Here is a 16,324-nt window from a genome sequence, read left to right as displayed (position 1 = left end):
AGGAGGACGTCATCGCTAGAAGATGGGAGGTGCCGGACCGGACCGCGACAGCCACCGCACCGGACCGCGCCCCCCCCCCTTACTTACCGTATAATCTAACTAATTTTTCTTATCTCTCAGGTTACATCGGGGGCTTATCTACAGCATTACAGAATACTGTAGATACAGTAAGCCCCTGATGGCGGTGCCTGCAGCTGATAGGGCTAAAAATAGGTGACAGATTCCCTTTAAAGGGGTTATATAATTTAGAAAACCCACCTTCAAATACCTTATTAGAGAATTAAAGGGGTTTTATATACCTCAATAAAAAAAATCAGAGGTGGAATCAGGATTCTTTTCTAGCAGCCAAAAAGTAGAACATGATCGAAAAGGACATCTCTCGCACAGGAGAACATTATGCACTCGAATGGACACTGTGTAATTCCTTCCTTCTCCTGTGATGGCGCTGCAAAATAATAAACACTTGCTGATGTTTTTATTTACAAAGACCATTCAATGGTGGTCCCAGTCCTAGCTCATCTTTGGGTGACGCCTTCTGATAAATAGAAATTGTCCAGAGAAGACAACCTCTTAAATGGAATGTGTTATCAGGAAAAAATAGCTATTGCATAAATGAAGTCTCTGTTAACTGTATTTATTTTTTGCCAACGTTTTCTTTCCATTTCACAAATTATATAATAAATGAAAATTAGAAATATTGCACTTTTCACACCGGCCACTGGAGCTTTTTTTAATACTTTAACTTCCTGTTGTTTCAGAAAATGCCCATGTACATTAGCAGCAATGAACAGTCTCAAACCCTATCTTTTGTATCAAAGCATCTAATGAGCGTGTGCAAAAGTTATTATGCAGGGAAGAGGAGCAGGTGAGCTGTGACATCACATTGTGATTGGTGGTTCCTGTGTTATCAGCTGTGTATAGTGGTGTGAACTGTCATTGCAATCCTGCCTGTGTTAATAAGGAGGCAGGCTAATTATCTTGCCTGCGATCCATATTAATTATGTGTATAAAATTTACAGTGCATCCAATAAATACTCCAGCTCCTTATAAATTCTGCCATGTGTGTTGATGGGAGCCTAACCTTTGAAAATATAAATGATCTAGGCGTCCATTGAGATGGTCATCATCAATGATCAAAGTCTGATTCATCCCCAGGCATTAAACTCTCCGTCTCATCCTTCATTCCATAGTAGAGGTCATCAATCGCAGAGTCATGGGTTGGACCCGGCATAAACGAGGCAATGCCTGGTTCTTCTTTACCGATATAGTAGGGATATGGATTGCTTTCACGTTTCACCTCGAGATGGACAACTTCATGGGATAATTGGACTTCTGGTACAGGTTCATCAATGAGGTCAATTCCTTCTCCAGAGATGGGGCCTTGTAGCTGAGGTCCAGAGTTCCCCATCATCGGACGGTCATTCTGCCAACCATCACTGCTGTGAAGAGATGACGTACAACTTCTGCCATCTTCAGATGCTGTTAGGTTGGTGTCTTCTTTAAGACAGACAAGGGGTGCAGCGTGGCTACAGAGAGGAAAAGCAATCATTCGAGATTGGAATTTATTTGGAAATATCACTGAAAGTTTTTCTAAGTGTAGGACCTAGTGAGGGAACTCAACAAATGGCTGTTGGTCATGTAGTTGACCGCATGTGCCCCACTTCATTGAGATTAGAGAAAGTTATGGATTTTTTTTAGATCCCGTATTAATGTGTGCTGGACTAAACCTTTCTTTTAGCAGACGATGTGGCTAATTTTTGTTTTTGCACTTTTGTTTTTTTCCTTCCCTTCTTCCAAAAGCTGTAACTTAAAGGGGTTTTTCCTCTTTTTGAGGTTTTCATGTTAGAGTAGGGACTGACATGTGTAAGGAACTTTGACGCAGTTTGTCAGCTTCCGTATTAAGGCCTTAATATCAACCAATACCTTACATATATTGATATGTTTTTTGTGCACTTTTTATATTTTTTGCAGGGTGCAGTTGGGCCCAAATGGTTCTGCAAACTTGTGGCCTCTGTTCACACGGGATGCATTCTAGTTGTCACTGGGCAGCCCCCCTATATGGTGTTACTAAGAGGTTGTGAGCCAGAAGCCCTGCATTCCCTGTGTGAACACTGCCACATGCGGTTTATTTTTTCTGCACTGGTGTACCACACGGCCAATCCCCGATTGTAGGCTGGCTGTCTCATTTGGTATTTCTGCACCTGTGCAGCTGCCATTTTACTTGGGTCCGCTGCACCCTGGATTAGTGCAGATGCATTTGGGCCTGTCTGGTTTGTAACTGAATTTTTTGGAACTTAAAGGGGTTGTCCAGGTTTGGTACAAAAGTCTGCAATCACTCTATGTGACTGCAGGCTTGTGAATCCTCACACCATGCACAGATTCTCCAGTGCCGCTGCCGATAGTGGGTGGCCATGTGATTGCAAGTATGAGATATGCACACTTCTGATCACATTCCAACTAGACAACGCTGCGCACGACCAGTTGGAATGCGACAGGGAGCATGCATATATCATACTTGCATTCACATGACAGCCCGCTCCCGACATTGAAAATGTAGAAGTCTGACAGCATGCGCCATGCACTCTGTGAGGATTTACAAGTCTGGAGTCACATAGGGTGACATGGTTCTCTTGGTCTTGGTAGATACAATGTTTTTTATAGCAATTTTTGGGGGGAGGTGCGGCAATTGGAAAATGACAATTCTACCCAGATTTTTTTTTCCTTTAAGTCATCTTCCCTACAGCTTAAATAATACGTCGTGTTCGGGATCACTTTCCAGTAAGTTGTTGTTACGTACCAGTTGGCTTCGACCATCGCGTGCTCTTCTTTGCAGACTGAATTCCTGTGTATCTCTACCTTGGCTTCTACCTTGGCTTCTAAATCCCCCAACTTGGACTGCGGTAATAGAGGGACAGATTGGACTAAGTTGTCGTCTCCAGGCTCCTCCACTTTGATGTGAATTTGTTCATACGATGGTAGAGAGGCTTCGTATTTCGCAGCATCTTTAGCGCTTGTGTAAGGTGTGGTAGCCCTAAGAAGATATAAACGCAGAAAAATGGTCCAATGCATTATCATATACCCCATGTCTTACACATTAACATGTGCCTATTGCAAAACTTGAAAACTGACCTAAAACAGCCATATTTTTGGGAATATTCAAGTGAAGGTAAATGGGGGGAAAAAAATATTGCATCCACAGATTTTTCACCATGTTGAAAACTATTTTGGACAGTGAAAATTTTGAGAAATTGCACACTAATAAATTAGTGCAGACTATTAGCTAACGCTGATACCAGCCCATGAGGTTCCTAGTTTCTTTGGTGCCACATTTATTACACTGGCAATTCCACAATTTGAAGTAGCTTATTTTTTTTCTGCTAACTCATAGGTGCTTAAAGCTGAGTAGCATTAGGGTCAAAGAGGACCCTGGTGACTAAGATGACCCTATATGAGAAGACACATCACTATGGTGCATCGTAGATGGGGACCTGTTAGAGATGCTACATTGGGGGACAGGAGATTCAGGATACGACTGACGTTTTGCCACGGATAAATTAATTTTCTGGCGCCGTTGATAAATGGTGACTTTCTCCTCCATATGTGGATGATGTGACCCCCTCCTATTAATACGATTAGTATAAAAGGGATACACTGATGTTTGGAGTTCCCCACTAAACAATATATTGCTCAAATCTTAAAAAAAAACAAGAAATAAACCAACTTTGCAAATAAACTTGATTAAAAATATCCTACAATTTTGTATCTGGGTCTCCGCTAAGTTCACACATAGAAAGGAACGGACATACAGAAGAGTAAGCACCATAGAAATGGCATAAAAGTCACCATAAAATCCTCGTAACAAGGTAACTTATAACAAAAAATTACTTGTCTCTGGGGCGCTTTTACTTCCCCTGTTTTATACCTTTTGAGCGACGGCCTTGCTGAAGTCCCACCATTTTTGAATGACCTTGCCTCTCCAAGTCTCTTCGTTGGCTAAATTGGCGGACACAGACAGAAAAGGGCCCCTGTGCAAGAACAATATATTGGCCCTTTGCAGTCTAATACACTGGCATGTAAAAGTTTTGGCACCCCTGGTCAAAGTTACTGTTATTGTGAACAGTTAAGCAAGATGAAGATAAAATGATCTCTAAAAGACCTAAAGTTAAAGATGACACATTGCCTTTGTATTTTAGGGGGGAAAAAATTGTGATTTTTTACATTTTAAAAATTACAAAAAGGAAAAGGAGCCGATGCAAAAGTTTGGGCACGCTTGGAGACTTGCGTGCTCAGATAACTTTGACCAAGGTTTTAGACCTTAATTAGCCTGTTAGGGTTATGGCTTGTTCACTATCATTGTTAGGAAAGACCAGGTGATAAAAATTTCCCAGCTTTATAAAAACCCAGCGTCCTCTATCCTTGTGCCAAAAACTAGCAGCCATGAGTTCTTCTAAGCAGCTGCCTAGCACTCTGAAAATGAAAATGGTGGAGGCCTACAAATCAGGTGAAAGCTATAAGATAATAAGTTGCCTTTTCCTCAGTTCGAAATGTAATTAAGAAATGGCAGTTACCAGGAACAGGGAAGGTCAAGATAAGGTCTGAAAGACCAAGCAAAATTTCAGTGAAAACTGCTCGTAAGATTGATAGAGAGGCAAATCAGAACCCCTCGCTTTACTGCAAAATACCCTCAGAAAGATTAAGCAGACTCTGGCGTTGTAGTACATTGTCCTACTGTTCAGAGACACCTGCACAAATATGGCCTTCATGCAAGAGTCAACAGAAGAAAACCTCTTCTGCATCCTCACCATAAAATTCAGCGTCAGAAGTATGCAAAAGAACATCTAAACAAGCCTGATGCATTTTGGAAACAAATCCTATGGACCGATAAGGTTAAAATAGAACTCTTTGGCCACTATGATCAAAGGTATGTGTGGAGAAAAAAGGGCACAGAATTTCAGGAAAAGAACATCTCGCCAACCATTAAGCATGGGGGTATCAATCATGCTTTGGGGTTGTGTTGCAGCCCATGGTACATGGAACATTTCACAGGTAGAGGGAAGAATGGATTCAGTGATAACACCATCTATAAAAAAGTTGAAGGTGAAAAGAAGATGGCTTCTACAAATGGATAATGATCCTAAACACACATCAAAATCCACAATAGACGACCTCAAAAGGCGCAAGCTGAATGTTTTACAATGGCCCTCACAGTCCCCTGATTAGAACATCATTGAAAATCAGTGGCTAGACCTCAAAATAGCAGAGGATGTAAGACGACCCAGGAATCTCACAAAGCTGGAAGAATTTTTCAAGGAAGAATGGATGAAAATCCCTCAACTAAGAATTGAAAAAGACTTTTGGTTGACTGCAAAAAGCGTTTACAAGCTGTGATAATTGCAAAAATGAGGTCGATCCTAGGTACTAACCATGCAGGGTGCCCAAACTTTTGCATAGACAAATTTTCCTTTTTTGTAATTTTTAAAATGTCAATATTTAATTTTTTTTGGCCTAAAATACAAAGGAAATGTGTAATCTTTAACTTTACCCCTTTTAGAGATCTAATCTTCAACTTGCTTAACTGTTCACAATAACAATAATTTTGGCCAGGGGTGCCCATACATTTATATGCACCTGTAGGTCATCGTAATGCACAATTACCTCTGGGGCCCCTGTGCAGCTGCACAAGTTACACTAATGATATGTCCATCCCTGCCCCTCCCTGTAGGATTGGACAAGCTCCGTCTCATGGCAGAGTATCCTGGTGTGGCGCCCCTGATGCTCGGTCGCCACAGAGGTACTGCACCTCCTCCTGAGGTGATGCCCCACCATCCAGGTAAGTTGGAGGCTCTTGACCACGCTCCAACACTCGCACCCCACACAACACAGTAGTTCAGCAAAGCCACATTGCAGATCCCTGCTTGGAGTGTAGCAGAGCACCTTTTGTGGCTCCCTGCTTGGAACATGAAAAGTGCTGGGAGGCGGGTGGAGTTGAGAATACATAAAAGAGCGGGAATGTTTAGAATTTCAGTCAGTCAGTCAGGAGGTCAGTCTGGGAGAGGAAGCCACTCAGAGAGGAGTGAGGAAAGAAGATCCCTGAGAGAGGGATGGAGGAAGGAGGTGCTCCAGCAGATCTCAGTGACCTGGGTCTGCTGGCACGGGAAAGGAAAGAAGGAGAAAGACATTGAACTGAAACCTGATCTTCCATAAGAAAGAAAGACAAGTACGGAATGTAGGAGTAAAAGGGAACACAGAGGACGTGGGTTAGAGGAAGAACCCTGCCTAGAAGTTCTAAGCGCAAGGCCGGGGCCCGGTCCCCGAGGTTCTACGGACACTAATGGTTCTGCAGCAGACATCGGTGGAGTAGTGGGCTGTAAATGCACTACTCCCATCTAAGACTTGGGGGCACAACAGCAACTTGGATAGAGAGCCGGGACTCAGGAGTAAGGAGTCCCCGAAGCAGGCTACAGCTGTCTGCCGTACAAGTAGAGTTCTTGGGAACATCTGTCAGGAGGCACTCCAGTGTAACTCAGTACTAGGAGTACTTCACACTTAAAGGAGCTATAGAGGAGACGTTCAGAAAGGCACATGTTGGCGGAGTGTTGGAAGGGAGCATTCCATCTTGCCTGGAGGTTGACTGAGTCCCTGACCCAGAGGACACAGTACGGAGGCAGGCACCTGTGTGTACTACAGACTGTGAGTAAAGCTTTGGAACTACAAGCCCTGGTGTCCTCATTCATTCTTGCGCCAACGCACCCAGCACCGCTACATCTGGGTACCAGCTTTTACACCGCTTGTGCCTCTCCTCTTCCCCTACATCTACACTGCCCTGGGGCTACAGCTCCACCTGTGGGGAGCTTCACCATCTTGGCTGCAACACACCACCAGCCCCGGAGGATCTGCAAGCAGCGTCGGCCTAACATCTCACTTGCCGAACACCACAGGTGGCGTCACGAACTATTCCATTCACTACATTCTACCATTCAATTTCCCCCATTAATTGGGCGCCCAGGGCCACGGACCGGGTCACCGCTGGTGTGACACATCCCGCCGACACCGGCCCGGTACCGAGTACCCCACAGCCCTGGGAGGGCGACCCACTGGCACAATGCACAATAAACTTTCAGGTAGTTCTGCTTTCCAGGAGATTTTTGGGACACTTTTAGGATCCATGAGAAATTTACCATCTCTCCCCTTTTTATAGTAGCCTCCTAAAATTTCACGAGTGTTGTCTTATATGCTACTGTGTTTTTTTCTTGTCTACAGGAAGCTCTGTGCATTTTCCCTTTACCCAAGGAACAGAAAAAGGGCCAATGTCAGCCTCTATGGTCAGCCTCTACGGTCAGCCTCTACGGTCAGCCTCTACGGTGGGTGTCCTTGTCTATGTGTCTCTATTTTAACAGACTGTGAACAAAGCCTATTTAGGCTAGTCATACAGACACGGCACCTCACATCGGGCCATTGAACAACTGCAGAATCAGACTACACAGGGTTTACTTGTAGTCTGTAACCATGGAGACACAAAGGATGATACATGATACAATATTTGTAAGCAATACAACAGTTTGCTATTAAGATGCATTGGGAAAACAAAACTAGTTGGGAAGGTGTACGTAGTCTCGAAAGGTGATCTGTCACCAAATTTCACAATACAAACTACAAAAATTCTTAAATCGATCTCTAAGACCTCATGTGACTGGTGTACTTATTTTACAAACCTACATTAGACTGGATCTTTAATCCCTTTTTTTTTTAAGGCTTTCCCTTGTTATGTTAAAATAGTAATTTTAGTATTTTAGGTGGGAAAACTTTAAACGAAAGTTACACAGCCATTACACAGTAATTACACCAACCGCATCAGGTACAGGAGTTCTATAATGTAACACGTGCAGTTTGTGTTGTGAAATCTGGTGACAGATCTGTTTTAAGAGAACCTGTCACCAGGTTGAAAGGTTCTAGCTTTTTTTTGCTCTTATTTTATTCCCGCCACTCCCCTGAGTATACCTGTCATGGTCACGTGTGTCTGGACGCAGATGTTTCCGCAAGGCGAACCCATGTGACACACGTGACCCTGGATACACCGCCTCCAGTGGGGCGCATTTAAATAATAAAACGTGCAGGTGGATACGCCGCCTCCACCTGGCGAATTTGGGAATTACACGTTATACAATAAATCAAATGATAAAGGGGGAACCTGGGAAACTTTAACAATGGTGGGCCCTGCGATAGGGAATGGGGGACGTGGAGACCTCCTAAGCTCCCCTGAGCCAGTGTCCCTGCACTCCTTACATTCCCTAAACAGGCTCCGCACCTGTCGCCGCACGCGTACCTTAACGCCCTTGCTCACCCTGACCCTAAACCCTCACTAGGGAATGGGTCGGTGCGGAGACTAATCCCACCACTGCACTAATAACAGACATGAGGAAAGAGACAATACAGGGGAAACACCACTTAGCTTTGCTCTGTTGCGTGCGCTCCTAGCAACAGAGCCCACCACCTGCGTGCGTCTTCTCCTCCACCCGGATCCATCACCATAACAGGATCCTTCACCTTAGTGCAGCCTTGGAGCAGAGTCCACCACCAGTTGCAGCTGCTCAGTACCAGAGTCCCATGGATGAGTTCAGCTTCTGACACGAAGTCGAGCATGCTTGAGTCCAGCTCAGCGGCCAAGTCCCACATGGTGAGTGCCACTCTCCATAATCGCCACTCCACCAGCCCATGCAGACACTTCCTGCTGACACCATCACTGCGACCCCGCCACCCCATGCCAGCCCTTCGTCCAGACACAATAGCTGACACACGTCCCCTCTGGCTAAGCTGCGCAGGACTCCTCACCAGCTCCATCCTTCCTCCAGGCTCTCCCACTCAAAGTGAAAACAAACTCACAATATCACAGGCAGTGAGTGAACACCCTGAGCACACCTTTATAGGGTGTCACACCTGATCCATAATTAAGTGAACATTTAACCTAAACCTAAGGTGCGATACCATTCCCCACCACCGGGCAACTTAGAATGAACGACACCATGTGTGATAATTCTAATGGCCACCAGGGGCTATCACGACACACTTTGGAACCAAAGGAAAAAAAGTTCACTTAATGCATTTAATACCGCCAGATCCAACACTGGATCATGACAGTACCCCCTCCTTAATGAGGGGCCTCTGGACCCTCAAGACCACCCCTCATTAGGGAAACACCTACAGCAGGGACGCCCAGATCCTGAGTTCACCCCACCACTACCTGACACTTCAGGTTTATGACAAACGCACCGCTGGTATTGGCAATAAAGTTCATTTTGGAGGCACCACTCATCTCCACAGCGCCGACCTGGGGAACGAGTTTAAGTATGTGTATGTTTGTTTGTTATGAGCTGATCAGGCTCCACAACACAATTCCACAAGATGTTTTTTGGTGGCACCCATACATGCTCGTTCACACACAGGTCCGGACCTGAACGTTTATTGCACACATACATATGTCATAACTCGGTGAACTCACTCTGGACTCAACAGAGGTGTCCCCCTGTGTCACCACACTCACACCCCCACTATTCACCAAGGGACACCACCCTCCAACCCTTTCACCATGAGGACTGCGCCTCTTAGGGTTGGTTAATGGCGAGGGTAGAGATTTGTCCCTACTCCCCCGCAGCACACCTGCTGCACACACCAGGAGGAGAAGGGGACCGGGAAGTGGAGGAAATATACACTCGCTGGTCGCCTCCACACGACCAGGAGGGCGGCTTCTTCGATGGTATGAAGATTTGGCGTAAAACCCCGCGGACTATCACACCAGTCAGCTCACCACAGGGGCGTACCCCTTCACCTCAGGGAATACCAGGCAGCTCCGTGGGGCACCATTCCTCCCACCTGCCTGGGTGCGCCCGCCTGCATGAACCAGTCCTGCTCCCCAGCAGCGACTCTAGGGGGTTTTAGTACCATAGCCGCAGGAATATTGAGGAAAATATATATATACTCGCTGGTCGCCTCCACACGACCAGGAGGGGCGGCATCGAAGATTTGCATGAGCCCCGCGGACTATTCACCAATCTGCTCACTACAGGGACGTACCCCTTCACCTCGGGGAATACCAGGCAGTTCCGTGGGGCACCATTCCTCCCACCTGCCTGGGTACCTCCCCGTGCCAGAGCAAGTCCCGCTCCCCAGCAGCGACTCTAGGGGCTTTTGCCAGACCGCAGCCGCCATTTTTGTTTCTCTGGTTATCTGAGCAGAGGCCCCAGACCCTGATAACTGCTGCTGCAGCGGCTTAAACACACCATGCCGCTCCCCACTGCACCTCAGTGAGGCCCGGCAGCAATTACCACAGGTCTCCACATGGCCAAAGCTCACCAGAAAAAAAAAGTAAGGGCTGGTGATAATGTCATGATCACGTGTGTCTGGTCGCAGATGATGCCGCAAGGCGAACCCATAACACACGTGACCCTGGATACACCGCCTCCAGTGGGGCGAATTTAAATACTAGAACGTGCAGGTGGATACGCCGCCTCCACCTGGCGAATTTAGGTATTACACGTTATACAATAAATCAAATGATAAAGGGGGAACCTGGGAAACTTTAACAATGGTGGGCCCTGCGATAGGGAATGGGGGACGTGGAGACCTCCTAAGCTCCCCTGAGCCAGTGTCCCTGCACTCCTTACATTCCCTAAACAGGCTCCGCACCTGTCGCCGCACGCGTACCTTAACGCCCTTGCTCACCCTGACCCTAAACTCTCACTAGGGAATGGGTCGGTGCGGAGACTAATCCCACCACTGCACTAATAACACACATGAGGAAAGAGACAATACAGGGGAAACACCTCTTAGCTTTGCTCTGTTGCGTGCGCTCCTAGCAACAGAGCCCACCACCTGCGTGCGTCTTCTCCTCCACCCGGATCCATCACCATAACAGGATCCTTCACCTTAGTGCAGCCTTGGAGCAGAGTCCACCACCAGTTGCAGCTGCTCAGTACCAGAGTCCCATGGATGAGTTCAGCTTCTGACACGAAGTCGAGCATGCTTGAGTCCAGCTCAGCGGCCAAGTCCCACATGGTGAGTGCCACTCTCCATAGTCGCCACTCCACCAGCCCATGCAGACACTTCCCGCTGACACCATCACTGCGACCCCACCACGCCATGCCAGCCCTTCGTCCAGACACAATAGCTGACACACGTCCCCTCTGGCTAAGCTGCGCAGGACTCCTCACCAGCTCCATCCTTCCTCCAGGCTCTCCCACTCAAAGTGAAAACAAACTCACAATATCACAGGCAGTGAGTGAACACCCTGAGCACACCTTTATAGGGTGTCACACCTGATCCATAATTAAGTGAACATTTAACCTAAACCTAAGGTGCGATACCATTCCCCACCACCGGGCAACTTAGAATGAACGACACCACGTGTGATAATTCTAATGGCCACCGGGGGCTATCACGACACACTTTGGAAACAAAGGAAAAAAAGTTCACTTAATGCATTTAATACCGCCAGATCCAACACTGGATCATGACAATACCATTTTTTGTCCTAAATCCACCATTTGGTTCCAGAGATATTTTCCTTTTTATTTAGTGCTATTTTTTAAGGTTGTTATCAAGGAGAAGTTGTTCACAGGCTCCTCGGGGGCGTGTCTGTGGGCTGTTCAGCATTATTACCCTATAAGCCATGCCCCCTTTTAAGGAGCAAAAAATGAGCACAATAAAAAGCCCCATATCTCTGGAACTATATGATGGATTATAAAAAAGGGAAAAATGGACTACTCAGGAGAGCAATGGGAATAAGATAAGAGCAAAAAACGGGTACTTTTGACCTGGTGACAGGTCCTATTTAAATAGCAGGAGTATATGTTTATCTGCTGTCATCATATCATGCTTCTATTCTATATACACTACCTTTCTCCTGAATTATCTCTGATAATAAACTTCCTTGTTTTCACTCCAGTTTAATATGATGTGCCCGTTAGATAAACTTCTACATAGTTTCCCTTTTACACATTGTAATAATGTTTGACCTTGGAGTAAATGACATGAGGAATAATCTGTAGGAATACATTATGTAAAGTTCATCATTCAGTCTGCTAGAGACATACCACTGCTTCTGGGGGAATTCAGGATTAGCAAATGCAGGAGATTTCTCTGAGAAAGGGACAGTCTCCATATCCACCGGGACAAATGTGATCTGTAAGAATGTTACAGAAAAAAATATATAGAAATGCAAATAAAAAATATTCAAACAATTTTAGTCTAACGTTTTTTAATTCAAACAACTTTAGTTTAATTTTTTTTTGCTAGTAGTAAAAATCTCAATAATTTTTACAGTTAAGTCACAAAAGCTAATTATGCACACAATGATATCACACCCCAATTAAAATACACACAGTGATGTCACAATACCGAGGTAGGAAACACTATGATGTCACAACAAAGAGATGTCAAAGCATGAGAATACTGCACACAGTGATGTAACAGTATGGGACTAATGCACACAGTGATGTAATAGTACGGGAATAATGCACACAGTGATGTCGCAGTATAGGAATTATGCACACAATGATGTAACATTATGGGAACAATGCAAACGGTGATGTAAATTTATAGGAATAATGCAAACAGTGATGTAACAGTATGGGAATAATGCAAACAGTGATGTAACAGTATGGGAATAATGAACACAGTGATGTAGCAGTATGGGAATTATGCACACAATGATGTAACATTATGGGAACAATGCACACAGTGATGTAGCAGTATGGGCATACTGCACACAGCGATGTAACCATACGGGAATACTGCACAGTGATGTAACAGTATGGGAAATACTGCACAGAGTGATGTAACAGTTTGGGAATACTGCACACACTGATGTAACAGTATGGGAAAACTGCAAACTGTGATGTAACAGTATGGGAATAATACACACAGTGATGTAACAGTATGGAAATACTGCACACATTGATGTAACAGTATGGGAATAATGCACACAGTGATGTAACAGTATGGAAATACTGCACACAGTGATGTTACAGTATGGGAATAATGCACACAGTGATGTAACAGTATGGGAATAATGCACACAGTGATGTAACAGTATGGGAATACTGCACACAGTGATGTAACAGTATGGGAATAATGCACACAGTGATGTCATATTATGTGCACAGTCAAGATAATATCACAAAAAAATAACAGTACATTGACTATAAACACTGTAACTTTCTAAAAAAAAAAGAGTTATTAATCTAAAAGGTCATAGAACAGACATATCCTACATTACATGACAACTGAAACAGATGTAAGTCGGTACTTATAATATATGCATGAATGACTAAAACTAGAGAGATGACCTAACGGGTGTCACAGATGGCAGATGGAAATTGATATCACTCACTATTAAAAGATTGGAAATTTACAGAAAAGTTAAAATGTAAAAACTATAAATATGTTTATATGTTTAAATTTATGGCTATTTGGCCGTAATATATCACCTGGCATGATAATAATGTGTATGTGCACAACGGGCTCCGAATTTTATTATAACTTTTAATGGTCACTCTCATTTCAACAAACTTTGTTTATGGGACACATCACAGCGGCTAGCCTGTTTCACCAACTAGATCAGAGATAATTGTAGAGGTAGAACCGGCAGCAGGGAAAACCGGCTGAAAAACGCAGTATACATATAATGGCCAGAAATGGTGTTATTCCCCACACAACAGCTTATTCTGAAAAGTCACCTGGAATAACAGATTATCTTACTACAAAATGAAAAGTATAAAGGGTTGTAATATTTACAAATAAAAAAAGATGTTTTTCTAATATTACTCCTCATCTAGGGTACGTGCACACGCTGCGGAATCCGCTGCGGATTAATCCGCACAGATTTTGCAAAAAACGCAGATAATCCGCAGGTCCAAAGACCTGCGGATTATCTCCGGTTTTGCCTGCGGTTTGGTCCTGCGGATTCACTATCTCCACAATGGTGGAGATAGGAACCCGCAGCGGTTTCCGCAGAAAGAATTGACATGCAATTCTTTCTGCGGATTCAAAACCGCAGCAAATCCGCGCTGATTTTTCCGCAGCGTCGGCACAGCGGGTTTTTTTTCCCATTCATTTGAATGGTACTGTACACCGCAGCTAAAACTGCTGCGGGTCCGCAGCGGCCAAAACCGCTGCGGAAACGCAGCGGAATCCGCAGCGTGTGCACAGAGCCTCAACATACAAGGAAATATCAAGAGCTCAATAGAATAAGCGGCCATGCTCCTACCTTGGGGTAGCACTGACAGATGCTCCAGGTGATCCCTACAAACACCAGTAAGACCCCCACACAACAGAATGTGATGTATATCTGGGGTTTTTCCACACTCATAATGAACATGCCAATCATTATCAAGAAAAATCCCAGGATGATGAGTCCGTAACGGAATGTTTTATCCTCTGCCATATCTTCCAGAAGAAAAAAAAAAAGTTTCCCTAAGGGTTATTAAAAGTGAAGGCGTCCAGGTATGACAGATGGAATTAAAGCGACAGGCTTCACAGAGGCGGTGCGCTGCAGCTGTACTGGGTGATCTACAGCTCCTTTCCACCATCAGACTTAGACCGGTCCTGACCTAAGTTGATCCAGCCAGTTCTAAAAAGTATTGAAATGAATGCAAATAGTCTCCTGAAATTTCCACTCCAGCGATGCTGCCCGCCTCTGTTTCACCTTCCCTGGAGGTATAAATACCTAGGAATGTCTACACCTAGACCAGTTGTGTATATAAATGAATGACTGCGGCCCTCTGCAGAGCCTGCCCATGCCATATATCATATTATATTGTACCCCTGTAAATCTTTACAGGAGTTTTCACTTTTTTTAAGTATGTATACATGTATACAATGCTATCAATTGGTGTGTGCTTTACGTGCTCCTGTGCTTTTGATGATTCTTTTAAACTTATTTTTAGAATAATCTAATTAAAGCCAATTTTGCACCTTATTTTTTGGGTACGTGTGCTGTCAGTCATTTTTGATGATAGAACACGGACCCATTACAATCAATCTGCCTTTTCAGGTGTTTTTTTTTGGGGGGGCCCAATTGTCCTCCTCCTCAAAAAAAAAATTAAGACATTTCTTACTTTGATATATGTTGGGGATTAAACTCTCCAATGGCCACATTAAAACAAATGGATAACACAGATGTCATCGGAGAGTATCGTATTTTACTATTTTACTGGAGCCATTCTAGTGCGATCTGTATTTTTCTGGATGTCACACAAGTGCTATCCACATTTTTCTGGATGTCATTCTAGTGCTGTCCGTATTTTACTGGATGTCATGCTAGTGTTGTCCGTATTTTTCTGGAGTCATACTAGTTCTGTCCGTATTTTTTTTTCTGGATGTCATACTAGTGCTGTCTGTATTTTTCTGGATGTCATACTAGTGTTGTCCATATTTTTCTGGATGTCATACTAGCGTTGTCTGTATTTTTCTGGAGTCATACTACTGCTGTCCGTACTTTTCTGGATGGCATACTAGTGCTGGGCGTATTTTTCTGGATGTCATACTAATGCTGTCTGTATTTTTCAGATTGTCATACTAGCGCTGCCCTCCTTTTTCTGGAGTCATACTAGTTCTGTCTGTATTTTTCTGGAGTCATACTAGTGCTATCTATATTTTTCTGGATATCATACTAGTGCTGTCTGTATTTTTCTGATTGTCATACTAGCGCTGCCCTCCTTTTTCTGGAGTCATACTAGTTCTGTCTGTATTTTTCTGGAGTCATACTAGTGCTATCTATATTTTTCTGGATATCATACTAGTTCTGTCTGTATTTTTCTGATTGTCATACTAGCAGCTGCCCCACATTTTTCTGGAGTCATACTAGTGCTGTCTGTATTCTTTCTGGAGTCATACTAGTGCTGTCCACATTTTTCTGAAGTCATACTAGTGCTGATGGTTTCAGATAACACAATACGCTTGATGGTTGCAGTTCACATTTGGGTGTACAATACACTTGATAGTGGAAAAACTTAACTTTTCTGTTCACACTTTAACAGTCCTCTATGGGGGACCAAGATTCAACTGAAAATCCATTTGTGCCAATACTGACTACAAGCTTTTGCCTTGTCTTAGCGTGCCACTGTGTGTCTCTGTGAAGCTACCCCTACAGCCTGCCTAGCCTACCTATTTATTCAGAGGCCAGTATCTCCATGGGTCCTCGTGACGGCCAGGTCACAGCCTTCATAGAATTTAATTAGGTCCCGGATTACTGCGTCATTCAGTGACGTCACATCCACACATACCTGCTGGACTGCACCCATGGTCAGCAGACATCATCCATGGGTTTTAT

At 44.3% G+C, this 16,324-nt stretch overlaps 1 protein-coding gene across 1 annotated transcript; it reads right to left on the bottom strand.

Moving 5' to 3' along the window:
* Window positions 1-613: 613 nt before the first annotated feature.
* BSND (barttin CLCNK type accessory subunit beta) lies at window positions 614-14,612 on the bottom strand. Its single transcript, XM_073563655.1, has 4 exons — window positions 14,261-14,612; window positions 12,087-12,175; window positions 2,798-3,031; window positions 614-1,526 (listed from the first exon to the last, which is right to left on the bottom strand). Exons 1-4 carry the CDS (start codon window positions 14,435-14,437, stop codon window positions 1,127-1,129), a joined length of 900 nt encoding a protein of 299 aa, XP_073419756.1. The 5' UTR covers window positions 14,438-14,612; the 3' UTR covers window positions 614-1,126.
* Between the last annotated feature and the right edge of the window lie 1,712 nt (window positions 14,613-16,324).

This window comes from Dendrobates tinctorius, unplaced genomic scaffold (assembly GCF_039654945.1).
Source record: "Dendrobates tinctorius isolate UK_male_01 unplaced genomic scaffold, ASM3965494v1 ptg000396l, whole genome shotgun sequence".
Lineage (NCBI taxonomy): Eukaryota > Metazoa > Chordata > Amphibia > Anura > Dendrobatidae > Dendrobates > Dendrobates tinctorius.
The sequence above is the reverse complement of the archived record's forward strand: the minus strand, read 5'-3'. Positions and strand labels throughout refer to the sequence as shown.

Coding starts and splice junctions, on each gene's coding strand:
- BSND (XM_073563655.1), bottom strand. CDS start 14,437: ATGGCAGAGGATAAAACATTCCGTTACGGACTCATCATCCTGGGATTT. Junction 12,176..14,260: donor TCTGTCAGTGCTACCCCAAG/GTAGGAGCATGG, acceptor ACATTCTTACAG/ATCACATTTGTCCCGGTGGA. Junction 1,527..2,797: donor GCGATGGTCGAAGCCAACTG/GTACGTAACAAC, acceptor TCCTCTCTGTAG/CCACGCTGCACCCCTTGTCT.